The sequence below is a fragment of the Bipolaris sorokiniana genome, assembly GCF_000338995.1.
Source record: "Bipolaris sorokiniana ND90Pr unplaced genomic scaffold COCSAscaffold_1, whole genome shotgun sequence".
In the NCBI taxonomy this organism is placed as follows: domain Eukaryota; kingdom Fungi; phylum Ascomycota; class Dothideomycetes; order Pleosporales; family Pleosporaceae; genus Bipolaris; species Bipolaris sorokiniana.
The window spans coordinates 189,597-214,678 of NW_006911895.1; the positions used below are offsets into that span (position 1 = coordinate 189,597).

The 25,082-nt window shown below is 52.4% G+C and overlaps 10 protein-coding genes and 1 non-coding gene across 11 annotated transcripts; 4 read left to right on the forward strand and 7 right to left on the reverse strand.

The window, feature by feature from the left end:
• Positions 1–2,488: 2,488 nt before the first annotated feature.
• COCSADRAFT_186035 (uncharacterized protein) lies at positions 2,489–5,621 on the forward strand. Its single transcript, XM_007696284.1, has 2 exons — positions 2,489–3,851; positions 3,902–5,621. The coding sequence occupies exons 1-2, from the start codon at positions 2,924–2,926 to the stop codon at positions 5,491–5,493; spliced, it is 2,520 nt and encodes an 839-aa protein (XP_007694474.1). The 5' UTR covers positions 2,489–2,923; the 3' UTR covers positions 5,494–5,621.
• A 117-nt stretch (positions 5,622–5,738) lies between these two features.
• Positions 5,739–6,648, forward strand: COCSADRAFT_205281 (uncharacterized protein). Its single transcript, XM_007696285.1, has one exon. It carries the CDS (start codon positions 5,984–5,986, stop codon positions 6,461–6,463), a length of 480 nt encoding a protein of 159 aa, XP_007694475.1. The 5' UTR covers positions 5,739–5,983; the 3' UTR covers positions 6,464–6,648.
• Positions 6,649–6,763: 115 nt separating this feature from the next.
• On the forward strand, positions 6,764–7,770 carry COCSADRAFT_205254 (uncharacterized protein). Its single transcript, XM_007696286.1, has 2 exons — positions 6,764–7,115; positions 7,224–7,770. The coding sequence occupies exons 1-2, from the start codon at positions 6,900–6,902 to the stop codon at positions 7,428–7,430; spliced, it is 423 nt and encodes a 140-aa protein (XP_007694476.1). The 5' UTR covers positions 6,764–6,899; the 3' UTR covers positions 7,431–7,770.
• A 554-nt stretch (positions 7,771–8,324) lies between these two features.
• COCSADRAFT_t8 lies at positions 8,325–8,440 on the reverse strand. Its single transcript has one exon. It is a non-coding gene; the product is annotated as a tRNA-Leu (tRNA).
• Positions 8,441–9,957: 1,517 nt separating this feature from the next.
• COCSADRAFT_205299 (uncharacterized protein) lies at positions 9,958–10,614 on the reverse strand. Its single transcript, XM_007696287.1, has one exon. It carries the CDS (start codon positions 10,519–10,521, stop codon positions 10,066–10,068), a length of 456 nt encoding a protein of 151 aa, XP_007694477.1. The 5' UTR covers positions 10,522–10,614; the 3' UTR covers positions 9,958–10,065.
• Positions 10,615–11,250: 636 nt separating this feature from the next.
• Positions 11,251–13,569, reverse strand: COCSADRAFT_205307 (uncharacterized protein). The gene is made up of 7 exons (XM_007696288.1): positions 12,847–13,569; positions 12,701–12,789; positions 12,517–12,648; positions 12,404–12,461; positions 12,231–12,352; positions 11,907–12,181; positions 11,251–11,814 (listed from the first exon to the last, which is right to left on the reverse strand). Exons 1-7 carry the CDS (start codon positions 13,453–13,455, stop codon positions 11,438–11,440), a joined length of 1,662 nt encoding a protein of 553 aa, XP_007694478.1. The 5' UTR covers positions 13,456–13,569; the 3' UTR covers positions 11,251–11,437.
• A 519-nt stretch (positions 13,570–14,088) lies between these two features.
• Positions 14,089–16,330, reverse strand: COCSADRAFT_105062 (uncharacterized protein). The gene is made up of 4 exons (XM_007696289.1): positions 15,828–16,330; positions 14,993–15,770; positions 14,750–14,934; positions 14,089–14,702 (listed from the first exon to the last, which is right to left on the reverse strand). Exons 1-4 carry the CDS (start codon positions 16,095–16,097, stop codon positions 14,289–14,291), a joined length of 1,647 nt encoding a protein of 548 aa, XP_007694479.1. The 5' UTR covers positions 16,098–16,330; the 3' UTR covers positions 14,089–14,288.
• Positions 16,331–16,735: 405 nt separating this feature from the next.
• On the reverse strand, positions 16,736–19,134 carry COCSADRAFT_205303 (uncharacterized protein). Its single transcript, XM_007696290.1, has 2 exons — positions 18,654–19,134; positions 16,736–18,605 (listed from the first exon to the last, which is right to left on the reverse strand). The coding sequence occupies exons 1-2, from the start codon at positions 18,861–18,863 to the stop codon at positions 16,908–16,910; spliced, it is 1,908 nt and encodes a 635-aa protein (XP_007694480.1). The 5' UTR covers positions 18,864–19,134; the 3' UTR covers positions 16,736–16,907.
• Positions 19,135–19,657: 523 nt separating this feature from the next.
• COCSADRAFT_194908 (uncharacterized protein) lies at positions 19,658–21,846 on the forward strand. Its single transcript, XM_007696291.1, has 5 exons — positions 19,658–20,111; positions 20,183–20,267; positions 20,321–20,366; positions 20,417–20,637; positions 20,697–21,846. The coding sequence occupies exons 1-5, from the start codon at positions 19,936–19,938 to the stop codon at positions 21,777–21,779; spliced, it is 1,611 nt and encodes a 536-aa protein (XP_007694481.1). The 5' UTR covers positions 19,658–19,935; the 3' UTR covers positions 21,780–21,846.
• COCSADRAFT_130322 (glycosyltransferase family 15 protein) lies at positions 21,833–23,170 on the reverse strand (the record flags this gene model as incomplete). The annotated part of the gene is made up of 2 exons (XM_007696292.1): positions 21,833–22,514; positions 22,602–23,170. The coding sequence occupies 2 exons, from the start codon at positions 23,168–23,170 to the stop codon at positions 21,872–21,874; spliced, it is 1,212 nt and encodes a 403-aa protein (XP_007694482.1). The 3' UTR covers positions 21,833–21,871.
• Positions 23,171–23,757: 587 nt separating this feature from the next.
• On the reverse strand, positions 23,758–25,024 carry COCSADRAFT_130325 (uncharacterized protein). The gene is made up of 3 exons (XM_007696293.1): positions 24,952–25,024; positions 24,827–24,879; positions 23,758–24,747 (listed from the first exon to the last, which is right to left on the reverse strand). Exons 1-3 carry the CDS (start codon positions 24,990–24,992, stop codon positions 23,969–23,971), a joined length of 873 nt encoding a protein of 290 aa, XP_007694483.1. The 5' UTR covers positions 24,993–25,024; the 3' UTR covers positions 23,758–23,968.
• Positions 25,025–25,082: the final 58 nt, after the last annotated feature.

Genomic DNA, 25,082 nt, shown 5'->3' on the forward strand with positions numbered 1-25,082 from the left:
AGTAGGAATAGGGACTAGCTCCGTGAGAGTTGTCTGGCGATTCGTAGTGGAAAAGAGTTATGGATGTAACCGGGGTTTGACAACGCTAATCTATTCAATAGACTAACATGTAACTATCTTGTGAAGTAAAGAATACTAGTAAGAAAGTATAATTTGAGTTGACCACAACGAGAGTAATAATGAAATCCATCCATCCTTATATCCTCATTGCTTCCAGTCCTGCCATCACTGCCATCACGACTTTTCCGTTGCTTGGCCTGATGTCCTGATGGCTGCCATCAAAGGATTGCTGCCATCACATACTAGCGTCTGACGGTCGTCTTGGCGTGATGTCAATCACGTGATCCTCGCCCCGCGATGATCATTACCTTCTGGCGTGGACGTCCATAGGCCTTCAGCCATCTCGTCACTTGTCAAGGAGAGAATTCTTCTTGTTACTTGTAACAAGTACGCTGCGTCCCAAGCGGCGTTGCGCATCGAGGCTATACGGAATCCGAGGTGCTGAACGAGTCTCGAGTACGAGGGGTGCTCATTCAGCCGGTGAGAGTGATCAACTGTTGTACTGGAGAGGGGCACTAATCATAGACTGAAAGGATGCGTCTCTCGGATTCGATACGTACAGCGAGTGCTATTGCATCCGTGTTCACATATTGCAGCTGTCATGTCCTTATCAGCGCTTCGCGAAGCTGTCACCGTACTGAACTGAAGGCACGCGCGCTCGGCTCGCCCAATCCCCCCACGTTTGTCTGATGTGCAAGCAAGTTGGGAACATGGCCAAGCAGCATGAGCAAGCAACAGTGTGTTCGAACCAGGCCAAAGCGCCCCGAGACCCATCTAGACGCCCACGACATCATCCAAGCGCTCACGATGCGCATAACCTGCAAGCTTGGAGGGAGGTTCGTTAAGATGTGGCAATATAGCATGTTCGATTAGAGTTGCAGCCACCGGCGACACATTGCGCAATGGGCGAGCGCGTAACGAGTCTGGATTGCGAGCCTGTGCCTGAAAATCCGGCACTTTGGGCTGACAGCTTCAAGCCTCCAGCCCTAATCGAATAGCCTTGGGGCGGACTGAGATCGTAGGGCTGGCGGTTAGGCATCTTCCATGTGCGTTAACGTGCGGGGCAGCCTCAAAAGGGTCCAGAGAGCGGCTAACGGTTGCTCGGTGATGGACTGGTTGTTTCTACTTTACTCGGTTGAGTAGAGATCAGATGCGAAATGGTCACATCTTGGGCCATCGAGGCGATGACGTTGAGGCAGTGACTGCATCGTGGAATCTTCATCGTCTCGGACCAGTGTACGAATATTGATGCCGAGCCGTGACCGCTTCTTGGACCTTTGACGAATGCGAGCTCGCAGAGTGGCATTTCGGACTGGTGACATTCGCTAGTGTGCATACAGTACAAGTGCTTGGGTCAGGGAGCGGAAAGATAGCCGAAACTCGGCGGTATGGTGAAGCTCTTGACCAAGTATTCCAATTACTTCTTGAAGCCATGTGCCGAGCTTTGTGGCGAGCTCAACGCTCATGCTGTAGTGCATCTCAGCACTGGACGGTGTGCAAAGTTGGATGAAGATTTGCAGCCAACCAGGATCGGATGTGGCCAGGCGGGCGGGCCTCAAAAAGCTTGTTTGGACTCTAGTCCCGGTCGGGGCGGCCGGCGCTTACAATGTCCATCGATGTCCAGTCAAAGGCTCGTAATACCACCACCCCGCTCCACCATCTCGCTCTTCCCGTGCATGGCTGCAAGCTGCCTGAGCAGGGCCTTCAGGGCCCGATTCCTCCAATTCGCTCACCCAGCGGTCATGCGAACGAAGGACAAGCCCCATGCTGATATCCGCTAATCCATCAAGCGGAGCTGGCCTTACCGACCGACGGGAACCCTACATCCAGGCAAAGGTCTGTGATACGACTGCGGCTTCTGTCTTGTTCCCTCGACGACTACGCTAGAGCCCTAGACTGATGAGCAGGATTATGCTGCGGCCCCGACATGATGAAATGCCTCACATGAGATGGAAAGAGGGCCACGTACACGACACGATAGTGCGCGCTGTGCAACTGCTCCAAGGCTGCTCGACATGGAGAACCGTCATGTTTGTGCGTACGTCCGTATGTCAAAAGGGACCAGAAATCGAGCACACAGATAGGATGAGGTGCCTGATGCAACCGAAAGCGCCCCTCGCTTAAAAGGGAAGACCAAGATCGGTCCGCTTCCTTGCCGTCCGCTACTCACCAGTCACAGCGCAAAGCCCAGTGCATGAAGCGCATTCCGGTGATAGCTGCAAAGCCCTTCGATAATCTAATGTGTTTTGATGCAGGTTGTGAGTGTGACGGCGCGCTTTAGGCTCTAGATTACCCTTTTGAGATGCCCCCGGCCTGGACTGGCAATCACATCTTGGCCCAATAGCGTGGGCTTTGGTGAGCGGCAGAATATCATTCTCCATTTGCTGCCACGATACGACAATCCTATCCCCTGCGAGTCACCCGCACCCCACTTGGCCATAGGACTTAAGGAACTGGGCTCCTGCTCGCGCACGCTATCTACTTTTCAGCGCGCATGCCCCATCCGATGTCTCGATAACATCTGCGAGCATTTGTACCGGATACCGTCATCGCAAAGCGAAAACAAGAGGTGGACCTAGCTTCTTACCAGACGGGGCCGATCCTAAACACCGCAGCATAATATCAATCCTGGATCCAGTTTCCGCCGCGCCACGGGAGCGCATGGCCACAATAAACGAGCCTTGACCTTGTCATCATCCATGTAGAACCGGGACCCCGGATGTCCTTCAAGCAACCATCTTCTCGAACCCATTACTCGCCGGTCCAGGACGCGTCTACGTTGCGGTTCAACTTCTGCTGGCGGAGGTGATTTACGAAACAAACACCACGCCGATTGTTACGAATACCACACACACATTCGAAGATGCCAGCCCTTCGGGAAGCTCTCATGGCACGGACAGGCGTGGCCATGGGGCAGCTGGGTATCGCTGCATCACACGCCGAGCACAACATCGCAGAATCCGTCTCAACATTACTACGGCGGGTGAATATCCCATTCAACAGCACAAGCCCGTCCGGCCTGATAGAAGCCAACACCGTCGACCCATTCAACAAGAGTGGAAAACATGCGCTGGCATATGTCTACTTTTGCATACCTCTACTGGTCATTGCGGCGCTCATGCGATACTACCACTTATTCACGGACAAGATCCGGACAGCGTTACATCAAGAAGAGGTATTACAGTCCTCGAAAACATCATCTCCCGCCACAGACTACGAGCTATCAGTACTTGATACTGACAAGTCTACCATGAAGTTCTTTCCTCGCGAAGGCCCGCTACCAAGTGTGCCAAAACAGCAATCTAGTGTATCCTCAGTGGGCCCAATCAACAACATAGTGGCCTTTTTCCGATTTATCTTCTATCGACCGACGCCGCAGATTCAGTTAAAGAAAGGATGGAGGCCTATTGTATTTCCCTCCTTGTCGACGATTGTGATCGTATCACTTGCTTTGATCCTAGGAGTGCTCTACTGCACCCTTCCTCAGCCACTGTTCTGGGAAAGCATTGCTTATGGCTCACCTCCACTGGCAGTTCGCTCTGGCATGATGGCGGTTGCTCTCATGCCTTGGATCGTCGCGCTTGCCATGAAGGCGAACCTCATCTCCATGGTGACTGGCATCAGCCACGAACGATTGAATGTACTGCACAGATGGGCAGCGTACATTTGTCTGGGTCTCAGCATCATGCACACTGTCCCTTTTTACGTTACACCGGTTTGGGAAAAGGGTGCGAGAGAGTCTTTCAAACAGTTGTTCGAACAAAACGATGGAATGTACATTTACGGCACAGGTATGCTTGCTATTCTCAGCAGTTATGTATCAGAAATTGACAGGTCACAGGTATCGCAGCGCTTGTTCCCCTGTGTTTCCTTTGTATGCACTCGATCGCCCCTCTCCGTCACCGAATGTATGAGCTCTTTGTAGCGCTACATGTGCCAGTCTCCATTGTCTTCCTCGGCATGATGTTCTGGCATTGCAACAACTACCTGACATCTTGGGACTACCTGCTTTCGACCGTTGCAGTATGGCTATCTTCCTATATTATGCGGCTCTTTTACCTCAACTGGGCTCGTCCAGGACGTGTGTCATGGCTCATAGGCGATGAGTGTGCTGTGACCCTCATGCCAGAAAACGCCATCAAGATCACCATTCCAACTCAGATGAAATGGAGGCCTGGACAATACGTCTATCTCCGCATGCCTGGCATCTCTGTATTCGAGAACCACCCTTTTACTATCGCCTCGCTCTGCAGCGAGGATTTCCCTTCGGAATATGGTGAGGGCTACCGCGACATGGTCTTGGTCTTCCGACCATTTGGTGGCTTCACCAGGAAGGTCCGTGAGAAGGCCCTCCAACATGGTCCATGGCATACCTACCGGGCTTTTGTCGATGGTCCCTACGGAGGCATGCAACGACGCATCGAAGCTTTTGATGATGTTGTACTTATCGCTGGCGGTAGCGGCATTACCGCTATTGTCTCTCAACTCCTATCCTTAATCAAAAAGATGCGCGATGGCAAGGCAGTTACACGCAAGATTCACGTCATCTGGGCCCTCAAACGTCCTGAGACGATGGAGTGGTTCAAGGAGGAACTTCGCATCTGCCGAGAGTATGCGCCACCCGAGACAGTAGAGTGCCAATTCTACATCACCGCAGCGAAGCGCAACCTTGCTGGTGGGCTGGTTAGTGCAAAGACACCGATACGCCCCGTGTCGCTCTACTTCCACGACAAGGTCAACGATGCTTTTCAAAATATCGCTGAACATCGCTTGTCCGGTATCTCGTCCAAGCGACACTCAGCCCTCATCCGTGATGAAGCGCAAGGCGACCCAGAGAAGGAGTCTGAACTTCGACGCGAAAACGAAGACAGCATTACCGCACTTCCACAGGCGCACTTGCTGCCTATCAACAGGGGCCATCTGGCCCCACCACGCCCCAGCCGCGACAACGGCAGTATCTCCGCAGAGTCAGCAAATAGCTCGAACCCCGACCTCATTGCCCCGGCGCCCCGCGGATTGGCTGCCCGTCGTCAGGAGCGTAACCTTTCTCTTGATATTTCACAGGCTGTCGCGGCCGGCTCTGGGGCAATGGCCCCTAGCATCGTCCACAACCCTACTGAGACTACTCAAGGGTTCGACTTTGGTTTCCCCTCGACGCCCACCGAGTTCCAGAAGAACCTGATGCGCTTTGCCTTTTTGCCCGCCGCCGTCAAGAAGAAGGACGGGTGGAGCACAGAATACGGACGCCCAGATATACCGTATCTACTCAAGGGGCTGAGTAAAAACTTTGGTAGACGCACTTGTGTCTTTGTGTGCGGACCACCGGCAATGCGCATCAGTGTCAGTGAGACTGTTGCGCAGTTGCAACGAAGTGTGTGGAATGACAGTGGGCGCGACGAAATTTTCCTTCACGCCGAGAACTACGCTTTATAAAGCTATCATGGTCACGCGACCGTCCTAACTTCCCTTACCTTTTCCCTTGTGCATAGCGTTGGTAGGCTTGGTGTATATACCCCTTTCTTTTTCCTTTTGTGTTCCACTATACCTGTATATGTATGACGACTTGAACGAATATGAGCAAGTCAGCTCTCCTTTTTTTTGTAAGCAGGATACCCCAGGCTAGGAGCTAATATGGGTAAATTTAAACCTTGTTGTCTTTTGAAACAAACTTTGAACTATTGTCACCAGGTTCTCAAGGATACGCGTTAGATGTGACAGAGTCTTGACAGGCACGAGCGCATTGTCACAGAATTGGTGGTGTCTTGCTTATCCAGCCCATTTTCGTGGTGAAGGGCTGCTGTGCGCGGGGGGCGTGCTGCCTCGGTAAGTCTTGTGCTCTTTTGTGAAAGCCACATAAAAGAGGTTTGATTGAGGCGTGGTTGTCAGTGTATGAGCGCAGCGGCAAGGGCATATCACGCTGCTCATGGCATTGTCACCTTCTGCATCTGGTTCGTCCATGGCCGGACGGGAGTTGTATTCAGCACCCTCCTCGCTCCAAGGGAGTTGGTGGGGTCAACATTCACCCATGGACGTAACGGCACAATCAGGACATCCTTGTCGCGTCGAGGCAAGAGGGTGTGCATGCGGAGTTGGTGTCCCGCGCTTCGGTGGCTTTGTATGTTGGCACAGCACTGGGGTGGTAAATAAGCGCACAAAAAAGCACAACGGCCATGGTGGTTCAGCGTCGTGTGGCGGGTTGTGGTGGACGAGTGGAAAGGGAAGAGAGAGGAGGGGCTCGCAGACGGCCGACTGCCGTACGGTATGTTCGCTTGATTGCGATACGTGCAGCGTCGCGAACAACCGCACGACTGCAAGCATCATTGCACAACCACCAGACAGCTGCACACCCAGCGGGATTCGGGCGGTAGGACGTAGGGCTGCAGCCGGGGCTAAGAGGAGATGAGGGTGTGGGATAGTTGGGCGTTCGCAGGTCTTTGCTTTTCTGGGAGTGACATAGGCTGGTAGGTTTGTCTGGCACTTCTCCCCTCCCCCATACCTTGCCGGCCACTTGGCGGGCCTCAGCCGCCCCGTCCCCCATAGTCCCAAACAACATCAGCTTGCATATCCCCGCCCCCTCTCGTCTCCCATTTCCTCCTCGACGCATGTATGTCGTAACGTTTCCCAGCAGCTCCATAGCCCATTAGCAACAATTGTTACAGCTAAAATTAAGCACGAGGCGTCACACCGCATATACACACATACACACATACACACATACACACACGCACGCACACCTGCACGTACACACACACATACGCACCAGAGGGAAAGCAGACATACAGAGAGAGACCAAGCAGGTTCCACCCGACCGACCATGTTCTTAAGATAATAATGTGCACATGTCTGCCATCCCAGTGTCTGAACTGGGCCTCAACTCGAGCGAGAGCAGATATCTCCAGCAGCAAATTGCCGCCTCACAGCAAGGCTCCAATTCGTCGCGCGCTGCTTCTCACGCCTCTAGCCAGGGCCGTCTCCTCCTGGATCCTTCTAGTTTGCAGGCGCTCAGCGCCCATTTTGATCGACTGATGTATTCGATTCAGCAGCGCTGGCAATACGTGAGTTTCTCGTTCTCTTTCCGCCTTCCTCCGTCTACATTGTAGTAGGAATGGACAGCATATCCAGCAGTATACATAGACGTTCAAAGCTAACAGCCACTACTCCAGCTCACCCAACAGACCCAAACAGCAACCCAAATGCAATATGACCGCGCGGGCAACGCAATGGCAATAGCCGACGCGGAAATCGCCCGCTTCCGCGCCATCCTCCGCGAAATCGACGAGCTCGAGGTCGAATTCGACAAGGTCCGGCGCATTGGCGAAATCGTAAAAGGCTTCAAGGCCCGCGTGGATCGCCTTGATCGCCGCATATAAATCTGGGGGACCCCCTCCCTAAACACCGAAACATGTCTCGGCGATCCCCACCACCCCACATCTTTCTTTTCTCTTTGGCCTTCAATTCAGTCTCGCATACTATGCCGAGATTATAAAACAGACTACCCAATGTCCTCGCGGACGCAACCGGATATTTCCTATCCCATATGCCTCTTTTGTTAAACTGGAATGCCTCGCGGCTACTAGGCGTTTTTTTTTCTGGCTTCCACTTCGGCTTCCAATTCTAATTCCTTTTGTAACTTGCTACTTCTTTTTTTCTTGCCAGGAAAATACCACCGACTTCTTCCTTTGCCTTTCTCCGAATTATATCGATTATTCGCGTCCTTTATCGTACAAACTCGCAATTCCTTTTCTTCGTTCTCTGATTACCAGCATCCAAGGGCTGTAGATCAGGTGCAAGACGCCACCCAGGATCGACGCTGCAGGAACCACCATCACAACCACCCTCCTCCATGGCCTCGGTTTCCTTATTTCCGTGCAAAGAAGTCTTGCTAGCTAATTTAGCTTCTTTCGTCCATATTTTATGTGCATCGCTATTCCCCTTGTCTAGTGCCTTATGCTTTTCTCGCTTTAGCTATATGTACGTAGTTTGTAGTTGACATGTCTGCAGCACCAATTGCGAATAGACCTCTTCTTTTTCAGCCTACATTACTCCATTGATGACTTGTTGTGTCCTGCGTGAAGTTACATATTCCTTTCACAGCCGCTGCCTGGCTTCCACGCAATCCCGAAGATATGTTGCGCAAAAAGATATACACGCCCAACACCACACATTCCGTGCCACTACCTACTACAACAGATCATCCCAGCATGACCAGTTCAAGCCATGAAACAAAAAAACCTGATCGCGCAGAAAGCAAAAAAGAACGATGATGACAAGAGTGGGACTCGAACCCACGCAGATTTCTCTACATGAATACTTCCTTACAAAGTAGGGAAAGCTTTTTATTCGCTTGAGTCATGCGCCTTAACCGCTCGGCCATCTTGTCGGATGATCTTGTGATGAAAGACAGACTAATATTTTATTTAATATACTCGTCATTCAAAAAGAATCCAAAGTAAATTGAGGAGCGATGATAGCTGTGTCTAGATACGGTATAGCGTATTCTAGCCCCACATCTGCAGACTAGGAAACGTGCTAGGCCCTTTTTTCTCCAAGACTAGGACAGGGTAGTGATATGGTTTATCACGGATGCAGATGCGGAATAATCTCGGGTAGCTATAACGTAAACAAGAGGTGTAACTATACGGATATTCCGAAGAAATTGTGATTTATCCTGGGGGTTTTTTTGCACGTGGCAAAATCAAAATGTCCCTTGCTGCAAGGTTTTTATTCGAAGCGGGGGGTTTTTTTCCATGTGCGCGCGGGGAATATTCTTTTTACATACATATACATATACATATGCGCAGGGTACCGATGAGGAGATAAAAGGATTTGGTAAAGGGGAAGGATGACGGGAGGAGTGCATTGCATTTAGCTTTTTTGGTGCACGAGGTGGATGAGGGGTGGCGAGGGAGAGTGCGTGTATGAGTGTCTACACTACATGTGAATGTGAGGGATCACTACTACTCGAATTTTCTTTTGCTGAAAGAGCGTGAAACATGAACATCCTCTGATGTTTGCGACAGGGTGAAGTGGCCGGTCGATATGATTTCCGTTTCTTCCACGACAGAGATCGTGACGACGTTAAGGTTGTCGGGACCAAGTGTGGTATAGTAGATAGGATATATATGTCCACCCCTTCTACATATACAAAGGGAATAAAGGCGGTAATATCGGTGCTAGGTATCCGCTTGTTATAGGCGTTGTAAGGCAAATGTAACATGGGTTTTTCCATCCGGTGAGCTTTATCTGGAAAGTTTGTTCGTCTCTTTATACTGCGATGCGACGATGTTCGTTGTTTACAAGAAACAAGGTGGTTCAAACGCAAAAATTGAAGGTCATGTGCTCCTCCTCCTGTCATGCCGCGGGGAGCGCGATAGCAAGTGTGTGTGAGTGGATACTTGCTTCACATACTGTATGTAATGAGGCTGGCAAAAAACGGGAAACCCACACGATGTAGTAGCACATAAATCATCTAACCCGGATCTACGCTCCCGACTTGCCGTGAGGACCATTCTCGCTTTCGCAAGACCTCGCACTATCATGCCAATTTTTTCTTTGATCTTGTTTCTTCTTCTCTTGGATGGCTAGGCAATCATACTACCCACTATCCCTTGCTACCTTACACCCCCTCCCCTTCTACCCCCGTCCACACGCGATGACGTCGACAGCGCGCGCACGCACCGAACCTTCCTTTTTTCCTTCCCACATACCGAATACCCGGTTTCAGACAAAATCGCGAACAACTGAGAGTGCAAGCGCACCTTGCAAACCCCCCACGCACGCCACCGGTTAATGCCAAGGTATAATACGTACGTATCTCGCTTTCCTATATCCCCACGCTTGCACACCCCCTTCCCCCATGTCCACTACCCGGCACACCGTTCCCCGGTTCCGACGACGCCCATCGCGCACGACAACATCGGCGATACGCCAAGGAACCTGAGTATGATATCGGGGGCAGAGTGCGAAATCCACACCCACAACCCCACTAATTACCTCACCTCACCTTCATGATGGGCAGTCGAGTGGGTTTGGCCAAGTGCATTGCGGTGCGCCATGAGAAAAGGCGTCGGGTTGCCATGCATGTTCCCAGTTGCGCCCCCGGGCGGCCTGGCCATTCTGGGGGCTGGGGGGGCTTAATCTATCCCCGGACGGGAGCTTCCCGATGGCAAGCGTTCGTTTGCGTCGATAAATTGGTGTGAGAGGGGTAAGGGGTGCAATACAGTGTGCAAACAAACCGTTGTGACACGGGAAAAAGATGGAAGATGGAAGGAAAAGGGAAAAGTAAGGTTGGTGGCAGGCGGAAAGGCGGGTAGAGATGGGAGTGGAGCTATCTTTATTGGAAACTAGCATACATCTCTCTTTTCTGTGAAAGCGTGTGTGTGTCGATGAAGATAACGTGATGGTGCGCTTGCCAGACTGATCCCGAGGTGCGTGATGGAAGTCACTCGACGATCCGTACATGCATATGTATATCAAAACTGTGTACGATCTAGGGCGTTTTTTGTGAGAGACACAGATAAACGGAGGTATCCAAGCGATCGATAGCGTTTCAGTTTCCAGCCGTCGTCCAGCTCCGAGAAAGGGAGAGAGAGAGAAAGGGATACAAGAATATAATCTTACGTGTAACGACACTAGTGTTCCTGTAGCGTTATCGCATAAAATTACGGGTTTTTGTTGAATGGATGAAAAGATGATGATGCATTCTTATGTTTAAGCTTCGAGCATCAGTCTGTGTGCGATAGAGTTTTGGTGTAATAATGGGGCGATATTATTGATGAGGTAAGATTTGTCTGCTGTGATGTGCCGAGGCTCTGGGACTTCATATTGCTAAATGTAGAAAAAAAAAGTGGATTCTATTAGAAGAAAAGTTTGCAAAACTGTTTTGTGAATGTGTGATTATTGAAGTAGTGATGAATAAAAATATCTACATAGTAAACTATTCAAAGAGAGAGCGACGTCGCTTCCAATCCAATCTACACAAGCCCATGTACAAAGCCTTCTAAAAAAAAAGGAAAAACATATTATGAGAGAACGTGAAAGATGATGTAGTAATGCAGGAAAGACACCTCCCCTTCTTCCATCTAACCCGCGCTAAGAACGAAACGAGCAATCCTTAAAAAGGAAATAGCTTACAAAGAGCCCCTCATAAGGAAAAATTCCACCATTATGGTTTTCGGATACTCAACCCACCCCCCTGGCCGATCATTTCAGCCCTTCCCTTCACCACATTCCCTGTTCCAGCTCAAACCGTGGGCACGACGTAATCTTTTTTACTTTCACCTTCCTCGGCCGCTTTCGCAATCCTCACCTCAGCACTTGAGGGTTCACACTTCCAAACCAAAAAAAGAAAAACAAGGAAATCACAGATGTTGAAATGTTAAAAGTCCCACAGGGTGCCAAAAGCATGCATACCCTCCTGTGCACAACCCTGCATCATCTCATCGTTGCCTTGCATGTTGCTTGTGATGAAGATGACCTCGGCGCCGAAGCTCTTCCACGTATCGCGCAGTAGAGCCATGGTGTCCGGGCGACCGCCTCGCTTCTTGCTGTCCCACAGAATCATGCGCTCGGGCTCGATGTGCTTGTGGATCAGGCCCGTGACGGTGGGTCCAAATGTGCGCTCCTGGTCTGAGCCGATCCAGATTAAAAACCAGTTGGGCGATTGGATGCAGGTTGAGAGCGCAGCGCCGATGCCTGTGCCGGTGCAGATGCGAATGCCTCGCTTGAACATGGCGGAGGCGTGTCCAGGTCCCGCTGTCAGTCAAAAGTATCGTCGTTAGCTGTCGCTCATGTGTATGTGGGGCCTTATTAAGGTTTTTGGGGGAAGCAAAAATAGTATTACATACCGAATTTCAATTGCCGTGTCCAGACGGTTTTCGGCGGGTTGGCAACAAGGCCTCTGGTGAAGTCACCTTGCACACCGCAAATCATGTAATGGCAGTCCGACTTGCGTCCTTCGCTGATGATACCAAAGGCGTGGTATTCCATGATGGATGTGCGGCTGATACGGCCTAGGAGACCTTGCTGCATGCCGCGCTCGAACTTGAGAACGGCTACTTTGGGTGAGGGAATTTCAACTTCGACGGGTACTTCGCGGAGTGTGACCCAGGGAATGAGGATGCTGCCAAATGTTAGTCATGGGAAGGGTTTTGGGTTGGAGTTAGACCTACAAGACTGTCATGAAGACAGCAAACCAGAGTTCTTGTGAATTGAGAAGACTGTGAGCGTCGCTTCTCCACTCTCCACGCTTGATGTCGTAGGTGTTTCCCATGATCACGAAAACCCATGTCATCTAGAGCATGTTAGTGCCCATCTTGTTGAAAAGACATGTAGAATCACATACTGCAAGACCTAGCCATCCAACAAAGCGGTGGTGTCTCTCAAAAACGTTGTGGTAGGTGCTGCATAAAGTGTTAGTACGGTGGCATAGAAGCAGGCTTGGCTCCATCAACTTACTTTCGTACCCAGGGGAATGCGCTCAAGATGGAGATTACAATGAGCACGTTCGTGATTATACCGCTGACAATGACGGCAGGGTGTTGCACAGCGCGGTACTTGATGATGTCGACAATCTTATAGACGAGCCAACTGTGTTGACCATTAGTCACACCCCTTATTCCAAAGTGTAGTATAAACCTACGCAGCACCAGATAGGGCGCATCCAGAGTGAATACCTCCCACATGTTGGAGTATGGAGACCACTGCTAACTTGACGGGAATCGGTGTCCACTGTTCAGACGGGTCAGTGATGGGTGTTTGAGACGGGAGGCACGGATGGATACATACGCTCAAACCATATATGGCAACCATGTATAGGAAGCGCATCCAAAGCTCATTTCGCATTAAGATTGCACAGAGCAAATTGCCTAACACTAAAGCACCGAGATGGTTTTCGGCATAAGGGAAGTGGTTAGTTGCTGCGCAAATGATGCCCACGAGGTTCAGCACGACAACGAGTGTGAAGAACTTTCGGTACGTGTTGAACCAGAGCTTGAACAGAATCCAGCGACTGATCTTGGGCTTTTTTGGCTTTTCCGTAACCATCTCTTTGACTGTAGCCTTGGGCTTGTTATCGGTAGGCTTTTGTCCGCCTGCTCCCAGATTCAGATCGGGCACGCTTGTGCATGGTGTTATACCCTGGTGTACAGGAGAGACTGGGCATGACGATAGGCTGGCTAGCGAGAAATCGGGTACGCTTGCACGGGGTGTTATGCCGTGGTGTACAGGAGAAACTGGGAATGATGGTGGGGGAGCCAGTAATGCCCTTTTCGGGTCTATGTACACAAACCCAGGTGCTGTCGACTTGAGTGCGCTATCACACAGGCCCTTTTCCGCACTGTCGAGCGAACTCAGGCTGTTCCTATCGACAACCGAGCTGGTTGGTGTGAAGGACATTGTGCAAGCACACGACTAAGACACCAAAGTTCAAAAAGGGGGGTATAGAGGCGAAAGACAATGAGACAGGGATGGCTTCTGCCAAATGTTGAAAGAGAAGATGATGTCCAGTGAGAAGAGATTGATAATGGTACTTTGAACGACAGGGCAGTCTTTGAAAGGGTACTTATGATGAGCCAGCCGCCAGCCGTACCCGCTCTATCGGGCTCCTGGATAGCCGCAACGCTACTCATCCACAATTGAGATATGGAGTATACGGTGCCAATTTCCGCAACCATGACCGCCACCTCTGCCGATGTGTGGAGCCTTGTCTTACTCGACTTTCCGCTGGCCCCGACATAGCATATTCTAAGCTGGCCAGGCTGGCGGACGGCGAAGCCACTTCCGGGCTCACCTCGTAAATCATGTTTAGTGGGGAGGGACGAACATCCCGGGAAGAGGCTAGGGTGGAACCTTCTACCCAACTATCGGTCGAGCGATATGTCCCCGCAAGTCCGATATAGAGGTCGGAAGATACCCCAGTCAGAAAGAAATCGTCATGGTGCGTCTGCTACTATGGTGGTACAGATATGTCGGCAGGCTAAGATCACGCGGCGTGTATGGCATATTGCAAAACTATATGACATGGTCAATGCGGCGTTTGTGTGTGACATTTCAACGTGACTACCAGGCGCAAGCGACAGGGACGTGCAGAGCAGAAAACATACGGAGGCGCAGAGCCTGAGGCTGCATTTGGTTGCATTGGCGACAGGGCCATATCGTCAGCTTGTGCCAAGATACCCTACGACAAAGTCTCTTAATCTAGCTATGATTGCGGAACCGAGGCTTAATCTCTAGTTCTTCACGTACAGATCGACGTACTCGTCGATGTCCATGTTGTCAAGTGTCTTACTATCTTGGGCCAAAGTGACGAGTTTGTCGACGTGGTCCGCCGGGTAATGCGGACCGAGGTGCCTCTTGTATTTGGCGAGAATCTCAGGCTTGGCCTCTTCACGTCGCAGACGGTGGCCAAGAGGAGCCTCAACTACTTCCTCATCCAGCACTGTGCCATCCTTGAGCGTGACAGTGAGCGCATTAGAGATGGTTCGCTTTTCTGGGTCATGGTAGTCCTTTGTGAATTGGGGGTCCTCAACACAGCTGATTCGCTGTCGCAGCGACTCAACTAGCGCTGAAGTCGCAGCCTCGCTATCATCTGGATAGTCGGTGGCTTCGAGGCGGTTGAAGACGAACATGGTGGCTACCATGTACTGCCACATGGTCAGCGTCAGACATGAGTCATCGAGTGTAAGCTTACCTGAACGCAGTGATCACGATCTGCGAAATTCTCCATGGGCTTGAACTGTTTATCGATGATCCGCACGCAAGCTTCGTGTGTCCGGTTTACCACACGTTCAATGTCTTCGGCGGTCTTACCCATGGCCTTTAGCTTCTTGTTGAGGCGCTGAGCGGCTTCGACGGCGGTTTGGGAGTGGAACTCAGCTGCCACTAGGATTAATTTGTGCTACGAAAAAGGAAAAGGATCCAACTGCAAACTCACCGGGATATGAGACCTTGAAGAGCACATTCTCCATGACGTAGCTGCCGTAGCCCCTTTGGAAGGTGAATGGCTTTCCACCAAAGTTGACGTCGTAGAACCCCCAGGTAGGAGCTGAGAGCACAGTGGGGAGACCTGGCTCCCCCTTCATGACCTTGAGTACGAGATTGACGGCCGTCTGGCAAGCGTCACCAGCAGCCCACGACTTGCGAGACATGGTGTTCGGCGAGTGCCTGTACGTGCGCATCGACTGACCATCGACAAAGGCCTGCGAGATGGCGTCACGCGTTTGAGCCTCGCTGAGGCCCATCATCTTGGATACGACAGCGGTCGACGCAAGCTTGACGAGAATGACGTGGTCCAGTCCGACCTTGTTGAACGAGTTCTCCAGGGCCATACAGCCCTGAATCTCGTGCGCCCTGATCATGGCTTCGAGCACATCTCTGACCTTGAAGATCTTTCCATTGCCGAGATTGCCTCCAGCCTTGTTGGTACGAGTGATCCAGTCGGCAGTTGCAAGAATAGCACCCAGATTGTCAGAGGGGTGGCCCCACTCGGCAGCTAGCCAGCAGTCGTTGAAGTCGAGCCAGCGGATCATGGCACCAATGTTGAAGGCGCCATTGATAGGATCAAGCTGATAGTTGGTACCAGGCACCTTTGTGCCATTGGGAACAACGGTTCCCTCGACGACAGGACCCAGAATGTTCCTGCATTGCTCGAAACGCAGACCCTCGAGACCACAACCCAGCGTGTCGATAAACACCCAGCGAGCCGTGTCATACTTTTCGACAACCGACGTTAGCCTTTATTCTCGACAGCGATGTTCACCATAGCTTACCGCAAGCTCTGAATCGATGGGAGTGTTGTGGATGTAGCTGGCCATGTCCTTGATTTCAGGATCATACTCGCGTTTGGCGAGCGCCTGCTTCACTTCGCTCTTGAGGGTCGTCATGGTGGAGAATGACGACGCAGCTACTGCTCTGGAGGTTATTGGCAGTGAGGGAAAAGCACGGAGAGCAATTGGCCTGGTGGCTCTGGTAACAACGCTGGCTCGCGATCGAAGGCTTCGTGAAGCGGTACTGCACAGGTTGCGACTGAAGGCCGACATGTCTGATTAGCTTCTGTCGTGCCGGACGACGTCAATGCAGCTCTGGAGAAGAGGGACAGTCGTACTAGGCGCTTTAGAGGGACTGGCTGGCTTTTGAACAGGTTCAGTGCACAGGTTGAGAACGCTCGGCTTGCAGAATTCGGGAGGATGGATACGCCGTCGTCAACCGAGGCTGAGCATATCCGTATGCCGCGCGCGAGTCGTGTTTCACGACGCCAACACAGCAGTAGATTTGACGGACAGAATGCAATTGATGCCTCTTCTTCCTCGCCATTACCATTGTGCTACTAGAGCTTGCTACATACATATTCATCCTAGGATCGCAGCCACTTTGCCGCACTGCACACCGGCGTGTTACCCCGCATCATTCTGCGGCTGCCTCAACTCGGCTACGCTACCCAAGCCCGCAAATCTAGCCCCCCACACGAACACAACCATCCGCCCAGACTCAAAAGCCGAGCATTGAAGAATATACATGCATTGAACATTCTTGGTATCAACTTCTCTTCCACTACTACTTCCACTACTACCACCATTGCCCCAACTAACTACGGCTCTGCACCCCAATCCTCTTCGTCCGCCATCCCCATCGCTATCGCTATTACAATTCCTTTCTTTTTGCAGACTGCCCTTCTAGTTCATCTTGCACTCTCCTCACCAAATCATAACTGCATACAGCCAATGGGCCAGCCATGCAACAGCCTCTCGATGATTCGGCGCTTTGCGTAGGGATTGGATTTGGATATGAATGAGCTGTTGAATGGCTTTATTTACCAGTCATCCTTGTCCGACTCGTCGTCTGTAGAAACATTAGCACATCATCATAATGCCGCCTAGGAGTATAGTCAACTTACCGCTGTGACTAACTTTCGACTTCCGCGCTGCAAGTGCACTAGCCAATGCATTAGCTAGGCCAGCCTCTCCACCTGGAGTCGAGCCGCCTCCTGAACCACCTGGGGGCTCTTTTCCAGGCACTGCTGCCCCACTGCGATCCTTCTTCTCTGTATCCGAAACCTTCTTCAATCTTGCTCCTCCACGAATATCTGCTAACAAGCCACCCCTGCCAGCTGGAACCTTGGGCAAAGACGCACCGCCTGGTGGTGGAGGGCCAGGTGGTGGAGGAGGCGGTGGAGCTGGGGGCCCACCCATTGGAGGCAATGGAGGTGGAGGTGGTGCGCCGCTGTTGGGCATAGGCGGAGGTGGCGGTGCACCACCGCTAGGCATCGGTGGAGGGGGTGGAATTGATCGTCCTGGCATCGGCGGCGGCGGCGGCGGCGGAGGCGGAGGCGCAACATTGGACGTCGGTGGTAGCGGAGGTGGAATTGGTGCTGCTCCTGACGGCGGAGGAGGCGCAGGACGCGAGGCGGACGGTGGTAGCGGCGGCGGAGGCGGTATGTTGTGAATCGGCGGTGGAGTCGGTGCAACTGAGGTTTTTGGAGGGAGTGGTGGGGGAGGCGCTGACGGAATGTCTCTCGCTGGGGGAGGTGGCGGTACTGGTCCTCGGCTTGGAGGAGGAGGTGGTGGCCCTGAAGGTACGCGATTGCCTGTGAAAGGCGGAGGCACGCCGAACTTGGCTCCACCTGATCTCTCCTCGTCGGGCACGGGTGTCTTTGGCGGTCGAGGCGGTGGAGGAGGACCCGGGTTCGCTGCATTGGACGAGGCTCGCGCTCGGTTTGGTGGTGCAGGAGCCTGGTTTGCAAACTTGCCTGCTTCTGCAATTGGCGGAGGCGCTCTGAAGACTGGCTTGGGCGGCCCTGGGGGAGGTGTAGCTTCTCGAGTTGGCGAGTGTGGCGCTGGGCTTTGCGACGAGGTTCGGTTGGCAGATGCATCGTGTCGCGTGCGCCGGGCTGGTGGAGGCTGTGGTGGAGGCCCGCGTTTCGATGTGGTTGTGCTGCCCGTATGCTGGGGGCTGAGGGGCGCACCCGGCGGAGGTGGCGGAGGAGGAGCCCTGGATCGGCGCTGGTTTTCGTCTTTGAGCTTCTCTTCTGACTTCCTCTGCTCAATGTACAGTTTAATGAAGTCTGCGTTCTCTTCAATCTGGTCCTCTGTGATCCCCATGGCTAACAGTTCCTTGAGTAAGGGCTGCCATGAGGGGTCTGTGGTATCGATCGCGGAGCTTCGTGCGCTGGTTGCGTTGGAATGGCTGCTTTGCACGGGCGAGGTGACAGAGGGCGGAATGATGGAATGCGCAGGCGGAGCTGCGTGGGAAGAACTTCGGTGTCCAAAGATACCGCCCAAAAGGCCATGGCCATGGCCGCCGCTCTTTCCGTTTGTTGAAGCTATACTACTGCCCACGGTCGCGCTAAAGGGCTTGCTCTTTGTGTTCTTGTGGGCGTTCTTCTCGCGATCGTCGAGCTTCTTCTTAAATGTCCGGGCCTCCTTCTCATCGGCAAAGGACAGGCCGGCCAGACAGTCCTCGAGCTCAAAGGTGTGGAAGAAGACGCGGTCCTGGTTGTAGGAGAAGGGGTCGTAGATCTCCTGGTCCCAAATGACGCCTCTGGTTTGGGGCTGCCTGTGTCAGTCTGAGGCATTTTAGGTGGAGTTGGCGGAGCGTACCGATATGTCGACCATCTTGAGCCAGAAGGTATTTCCGACCAGGTCGTTGGCCAGCACAACGGCACCCTGCAGGCCCGTGTAGGTCCATCGGTGCCGGTCGGGGTAGGCGATATACAGCTTGGCGACGGCGACGGCGTGGATCTTGTTGCCAGACTTGGGGACGGTGCGCTTGACCATTTGCTTGTCCTCATCGGACAGAATGGACGGCATTGTGGCGGGGGATTACAAGTGGTGTATGTTGGCGGTGCAGAGGGTGTAGACGGTGTAGAGTCCTACAAGCTTGGCTGGTCGAGGGCAGCCGTCGGGCGCTGCTGTGGTCCCTTCAGTGGGGGGCGTGGTCCTCGCGCAAGAATACTCAGGCGGCACATGTAGCAGCCAGCAGTCGCCGTATGTGTTGCCCGACAGTGAAGTGCTTTGTGGGCGAAGAATATGACGGCAATGTCGAGACTGCCACGGTGGTGTGTAGAATACGGTGGAGCCTGGCAATGGGGAGACGTCAGACCTGAGGGCGCTGATGCCGCAAGCTAGTCGGTACCATCCCGACCACGCGGGAGCCTAACCAACCACCACGAAACCCATCCAACGACCTCGTCGCTCAGCTGGAGGAGGAAACGCTGGCGTCCATCTTGGCTCAGGGACGAGCGACACGCACATCAATGGGTCTGGGAAAAGGACGCAGTTCCAATATGCGCGCCACATCATCTCTTTAGCTTGCGCACACGACATCGCAGAGCCTTCTCTCCCAATGCTATCTAATTACACACCAAGACGCAGCCCAAGATTGCCCTCGGCTTCCTTACCTTTTCGTCTGCGACCCAGTATTCCAAACCAGGTTGGTTGCACTATAAATTCAATTGTCATGCAAGAAGTATCCACGCTTCCGACACGGTGACGTAGCCCTCTAGGATATACCCAGAGAAAAAGACCCGTGGGGGCCAGGCTCTCTGCCATTGAGTATACGTACTCTACACCTCACTCGCTGCTGCATTGATCCTGGCTGTGCACGTTATTAGATAAGCTCCCGAGGGAAGAGAACACCACCTTTACACGCACACGGACCGCTCTACCTGTCTGGCCCCCATGTTTGTGGTCGCCTAGAGCGCCACCAACGCCGACCTGCCGACTTGGTTCAGCTGCACAAGGCATCCAGCCATGATAACCTGCTTGCATTCGGGGCCCACACAGGTGGTGTGAGCAGGAGTGAACCTCGCGGTACCGACACGGGAACCACTCACCAAAAAACGCCACATCTTTGCCCGACATACTCGACAACCGACTGACCATGGACGACTTGCTCGAGGGCTATATGGTGCTTGACGCAATAGGCGACTTTCTTGACGACCGCTCTCTGACCAATCGCACCAAGCAGCCAGCAACAACACCACAGTCGCAGCCTGGTGCACAAACCTCTACCGGCTCGCCCACGCCCATATCTGGTCCAGACCAGCATAGCCAAGGGTACGCCCCTCGTTGGGTTCTCGTGACCGAACTGCCTGTAACCATGTCCTCGATCTATCTAACAGACACAGTGAGGCCCCGAAAGGCACGCGAAAACGACGAGGGCACAACAAGAGCCGTCTAGGCTGCACCGCTTGTAAGAAAAGAAAAATAAAGGTATTCCTTCTCCACCCGAGTAACCGTTCGTGACCCTGAAAGTTGTTGCGTAGTGCCAGGAGACATGGCCGTCCTGTGCAAATTGCGACAGGCGTGCGCGTAGGTAACCTATCGGTTGCTGAGCTGCATCGTGACTGAACACCAAATAGTCGTCTGCAGGTACCCAGATGTATTCAAACATGCACAGCACGAGCTCCCCAAGCCCAAGCCGCCGAGTCCACGCCAGATTGTCCAGCTGTCGGATAAGCCCATCATGTATAGTCCAGACGATATGCAACTCTTTCATCACTACCTCACTGCCGCATATCCTTGCATTCCAGGCAATAACGAGCAAGTCTGGACTCGGCATATTCCTCTCCAAACTTACCAGGTATTTACACCTTGTACCCACTGTAGACGCCAAGCATCCACAGTCGCTGATTGGCTTAGTATCCTTACCTTATGAATGCTATGCTCGCTTTAGCAGGATCACATCTTGCCATCCAGGTCGAAAACCCAAACAACCGCCTGGCACTCCGGCATAGACAGGATGCCATTGTAGGACTAGAGGATGCTTTTGCTCGGTGGCCGCCGTCTCCAGATGAATCTCACGTCATGTTTGCAGCATCCTTCTTGTTATCCCTGCAATGCAGTTACCTGAACGACGGCTTCTTAGAGCACTTCATCTCCTTGAGAGGGTGCTCCTTGCTTTCTCAAATCATCGTCGCCGAAGAGTTCAACGGCCCTTTCGTAGAGCAAACAGGCGTAGACCTAATACCCGTCGACACGGCAACATACCAATACTTTGGGGTCGGTCAAGATATCCTTCGTGAAGCCTTGCTATCCCTCAAAGGGTTCTCAAAGTTCATGACCCCAGATATCCACCCCATTGAAAAGGCCGTTGTCAGACAAACCGTACAAACACTTCGATATCTACTTTGCCCTAATGTCCAGCCAGAAGGCAGAGAAACTACAGTGCCAGATACTGAAGGCACCACCGACCCTTCGCAATCGACCGACCCCCCGAAATCAGTCGCTTCCATGAACCCCTTACTCCCATCCAGCATGGCAGACGTATTCCACGAGATTGACTGGGACAATATCACCACAGCGCCCGCTGGCTCCCCTTCCCCACTTCGCTCCTTCCAAGGAATGATGGCAATCCTGACCATATTCGCTACCTGGCCCCAAGAGGCCCTCGTCCACATCTTTGACTCAAATAATCGCCTCGGCAACATCATCCTGGCGCACTTTTCCGCCATCCGCTTCATCCTCGCGCCAATGACGGCACAGCAGAGTGCACTGCGGACCCCGACACGGGCAATTGTACAGTGGTCAGTCAAGATCATTGCTATTGTTGATGAATATGATAAAGGCGGAGAGTGGTCCAAGTACGTGGAGTGGCCGAGGAAAATTCTCAAGTGCGTGGAACTGTGTCTTGAGAAACATAGGGGGTTCACCATAGGCGACGTACGAGATTTGTTTTTACGTGATCCCGGTGCTTTCAAGGAGGGTCGAGCACCAAGGATTTGAGAAAAAAATCTGGAACTATATACATGTATATATATATATATTTTTTACAAAATCCACATCTGCTCCCAAATCTTACACATTCCTCATTTCCCTCACCACATCGTCGCCCCAATCCTCTCCAAACACACCGGCTCCACAACTCTAGCCTGCGCATCACACTCGCACCCACAACCACCCCTTTCTTCCCCACAAACCTGCAACCCCCCATGCACATACCCCCAATCACTAAACCAATGCAACTCCCCCGGCTCCAACAACATGGCAACCGCCAACGAATGCACCGCCGCATCCCCCCACCGCTCATAATAAAACCCACCCTCGCGATCCAAGAAATCGAATAACGTGGTATACGCCTCACCCCGAAAAAAATCCAAATCCCCAATCTCGAAATTCGACCAAAAGTGACACATGTTCCACAAATCACCCTCCGCGTTGCGATTCCGCAGCCATGCCAGCGCGGGGCGTAGCGGCCATGGTGCAAAACTCGGGTCGTGCAGTGCGGTCCAAAGGGGAGACGTCTGAATCGCGCGTGTGGTCTTGTAGTCTGAGAGTTTGCGGAAAAGGGAGGGGACGGTCTTGCCGCGTTCCCAGAGGGCGATGGTATAGGCGTAGCGTTTTTTGTTACGGCGCATGTGCGAGAAGGGGTCGTAAGGAATGGCGCAGGTGAAGGAGATGGAGGGTTCAACGCGCCAGTAGTATTTGTAAGGGAGGAGGGAGGGGTGTTTGTAGAAGAAGCTGCGGAGGGGAAGGGAGTGGGGGTTAGAAAGGGAGGTTATTTGGTGTTGAGGGTTTGTTGGGATTGGGGGTGAAAAGTGTACGTACCCTGATTGAAAACGACACATGTGGTGGTATTCTTCTTTGGCGGCATATTGAATATCGTCTTCTTGCATGGCCTTCATGGTGCGTCTTGCGCGGTCTTGATCGATCCACGAAGGGAATCCCCACATGGCCTTTGGTATAGTGCTGAATTCCACACTTACGCGCCCCATGGCGGATGTGTTTTGCACTGCTGCACCAACTTTCTCTTTGAACTCTTCGCTCCATGGCTTATCGTTGAGAAAGACCCATGGGTACCCAAAGTGATCATTGAACTGCTTCTGTGTGCTGCGCACGCTGGCTACCGCGCCACTGACTTCCGAGTTGCGGGAAAGCATAAGCAGGACGGCATTTTCGCGCGCCGTCGTATTCGCCACGGGGTTCTGGCAGCCTGTGTGGAAGGGGGCGTCGAGGGGGCGTGAAGGGCGGGTTATGGTGAAGCTGTGGATGTGGAAGAGGACTTCGAGGAGCATTAAGAAAGCAATGACCAAGATCGCTTTCCAATGTGATGAAAGTGCGCGTAGCAAAGGGCGTAGCGGGCGCCGTGGTGGCGGCCAGATAGTGAGTTTGTACATTAGAGTAACGAGACAAGGCTGTCACATCATGGCAGAGGCTCGTGGAGAGGAAACAGGAGGAAGGAATGGGCATTCCACGGAGGGATGCAGAGGGATGTGTTCAAGTTTTCCCATAGTAGTCAACCTGCATATATCGGGGCCATACGAGTGGCACAGTTGCAGTATAGCCCCATCTGGCCAGGCTGTATGGAGAAAAGGGGACCTGCGTAATCAGACCTTGTTCAACACAATCCTTCTACATTCACCCAATATTGCTCCATCTTATGGCACTCCAAGTAGATAGCAGCAAAACCGAACTGGACCGCGTGCGTTAGTACATCTTAAACTCGCTCATTTTCCAGGAGAAGAGGGAAAACAGCGTTGCACTTTGTCGAGATTCTAGGTAGCCTTCCTTCCTTTGTCGAGGCTGTGCCACACCGTTTTGCGGCGTGGTTGTTTGAAAGTCCTGAAACACTACTAGTGTCGATTAGGTAATTGGTATGGATCGGCGCCATGAACATCATTCCATGATTGCATATCATCTTCCGATCTCTTGGCCGCAATTTTTACTGGATACGTGTTGCCAATAGTCACAATTGTTAGTTAATACCCGGGAAAAATGCATTCTGAGACTGAGAGATATGTCTGAGCTGGGGTGTCTCTCGAGATTGTCATTCTTCTCTACCAAGTGATGATTAGCAGAAAAAGGAAGTGCGCGACCATAGGTCATCAGGACTGCCATGACCAGATGTGCTCCAGCTCATCAAACGGCAATCTTGTTCATTCTGCTGATCCTCAATAATCTAGTTGCATCTTTAGTCAGTCTTCTTTCTTATCCGGCCCCGCAGTTCCTCGAAGCTTATTCAAGTTGAACGTCGTTGTGAAATAGAAATCCAGGGCTGCGGTCGGCAGATAAGTCCACGCGAACCATACAATCCAGCTCATCTTACCCTCCCATATCCATCTTGTCTTGCTGAACAAGCCGTCGCCAGCGAGGACCTGTTTTACACAGCTGCGCGCATACTGCTTGGTGTCCATGCCGAGCTCTTGGCTATGCTTGAGTCTTCTCTGGTACTCTGCCGCCAGCGGCTGCATATATGAGCCAGGCGGTAGCGTGCGATCTTGACGCGCGATATTTGATTTCACGCCGCCCGTGACAACAGTGATGACGCGGACGCCCAGCGGCGCAAGTTCAACGCGTAGAGTGTCGGAATACGCGTGTAGCGCCGCTTTGACAGCGTTGTACGGCGCGCCCCATACATACGGCATGATACCTGCTAGCGACCCCGTCTGCACGATTATGCCTCTTGCTTCTATGAGGAGTGGAGCAAAAGTGCTGCACATTTTCATGAGGGAGAAGAGATTTGCTTGAAAAAGCTCGTGCAGCTCGGCTTCGTCATAGTCTAGTGCGGGTACGACATAGTTGCGGCCTGCGTTGTTGTAGAGGATGTCGAGTTTGCCTCCGGTAATTTCGGTCACGCGTTTGTGGAGGGACGCGATGGAGTCGTTACTGGTGAGTTCTAGGGGTAGATAGGTTATCCGGGGGTCGGGGGAAGGGTATTTGGCGGGATCGCGGACGGTGCCTAGCACGTGGAAGCCTTTTTTGGTCGTCAGCGTTGAGTTGTGGATGTGTATATACGTATATGCGTAAGTATACATTCAGAGTGCTTGGCATACCCCTCTGAGCGAATTCCAGGGCGAGGTAGTGCCCAATGCCGCCGGGCGTGCATCTGTTCGCGTCAGCGTTGCTTTTTTCCTCGTTCGCTTATGCGGGAAAAACGCATTGTTGCAGTGCCACACACCCTGTGATCAGCGCATACTGTGGCCTCGTGTTTCCAGCCATGTTTTGCTTGGAGTTTTGGTTGTCTTGCAAATGTATGTTTGTATGCGTCAGACCGTGGTAGCGCTCCAGATCTCTCATATGCTCTAGTCC

What these genes read in the sequence shown, in the direction of transcription:
- COCSADRAFT_186035 (XM_007696284.1), top strand. Translation starts at nt 2,924, where the DNA reads ATGCCAGCCCTTCGGGAAGCTCTCATGGCACGGACAGGCGTGGCCATG. An exon ending in AATGTACATTTACGGCACAG is followed by an intron (nt 3,852 to 3,901) that starts GTATGCTTGCTA and finishes GACAGGTCACAG; the next exon opens with GTATCGCAGCGCTTGTTCCC.
- COCSADRAFT_205281 (XM_007696285.1), top strand. Translation starts at nt 5,984, where the DNA reads ATGGCATTGTCACCTTCTGCATCTGGTTCGTCCATGGCCGGACGGGAG.
- COCSADRAFT_205254 (XM_007696286.1), top strand. Translation starts at nt 6,900, where the DNA reads ATGTCTGCCATCCCAGTGTCTGAACTGGGCCTCAACTCGAGCGAGAGC. An exon ending in TTCAGCAGCGCTGGCAATAC is followed by an intron (nt 7,116 to 7,223) that starts GTGAGTTTCTCG and finishes CCACTACTCCAG; the next exon opens with CTCACCCAACAGACCCAAAC.
- COCSADRAFT_205299 (XM_007696287.1), bottom strand. Translation starts at nt 10,521, where the DNA reads ATGTACGGATCGTCGAGTGACTTCCATCACGCACCTCGGGATCAGTCT.
- COCSADRAFT_205307 (XM_007696288.1), bottom strand. Translation starts at nt 13,455, where the DNA reads ATGTCCTTCACACCAACCAGCTCGGTTGTCGATAGGAACAGCCTGAGT. An exon ending in GCTGTCTTCATGACAGTCTT is followed by an intron (nt 12,182 to 12,230) that starts GTAGGTCTAACT and finishes AACATTTGGCAG; the next exon opens with CATCCTCATTCCCTGGGTCA. An exon ending in GACACGGCAATTGAAATTCG is followed by an intron (nt 11,815 to 11,906) that starts GTATGTAATACT and finishes TTTGACTGACAG; the next exon opens with CGGGACCTGGACACGCCTCC.
- COCSADRAFT_105062 (XM_007696289.1), bottom strand. Translation starts at nt 16,097, where the DNA reads ATGTCGGCCTTCAGTCGCAACCTGTGCAGTACCGCTTCACGAAGCCTT. An exon ending in CTTCAAGGTCTCATATCCCG is followed by an intron (nt 14,935 to 14,992) that starts GTGAGTTTGCAG and finishes TCCTAGTGGCAG; the next exon opens with CTGAGTTCCACTCCCAAACC. An exon ending in ATCGTGATCACTGCGTTCAG is followed by an intron (nt 14,703 to 14,749) that starts GTAAGCTTACAC and finishes ACCATGTGGCAG; the next exon opens with TACATGGTAGCCACCATGTT.
- COCSADRAFT_205303 (XM_007696290.1), bottom strand. Translation starts at nt 18,863, where the DNA reads ATGCCGTCCATTCTGTCCGATGAGGACAAGCAAATGGTCAAGCGCACC. An exon ending in TCAAGATGGTCGACATATCG is followed by an intron (nt 18,606 to 18,653) that starts GTACGCTCCGCC and finishes TGACACAGGCAG; the next exon opens with CCCCAAACCAGAGGCGTCAT.
- COCSADRAFT_194908 (XM_007696291.1), top strand. Translation starts at nt 19,936, where the DNA reads ATGGACGACTTGCTCGAGGGCTATATGGTGCTTGACGCAATAGGCGAC. An exon ending in CCAGACCAGCATAGCCAAGG is followed by an intron (nt 20,112 to 20,182) that starts GTACGCCCCTCG and finishes TAACAGACACAG; the next exon opens with TGAGGCCCCGAAAGGCACGC. An exon ending in TTCCTCTCCAAACTTACCAG is followed by an intron (nt 20,638 to 20,696) that starts GTATTTACACCT and finishes TGATTGGCTTAG; the next exon opens with TATCCTTACCTTATGAATGC.
- COCSADRAFT_130325 (XM_007696293.1), bottom strand. Translation starts at nt 24,992, where the DNA reads ATGGCTGGAAACACGAGGCCACAGTATGCGCTGATCACAGG. An exon ending in CAGTATGCGCTGATCACAGG is followed by an intron (nt 24,880 to 24,951) that starts GTGTGTGGCACT and finishes TGACGCGAACAG; the next exon opens with ATGCACGCCCGGCGGCATTG. An exon ending in CCTGGAATTCGCTCAGAGGG is followed by an intron (nt 24,748 to 24,826) that starts GTATGCCAAGCA and finishes CGACCAAAAAAG; the next exon opens with GCTTCCACGTGCTAGGCACC.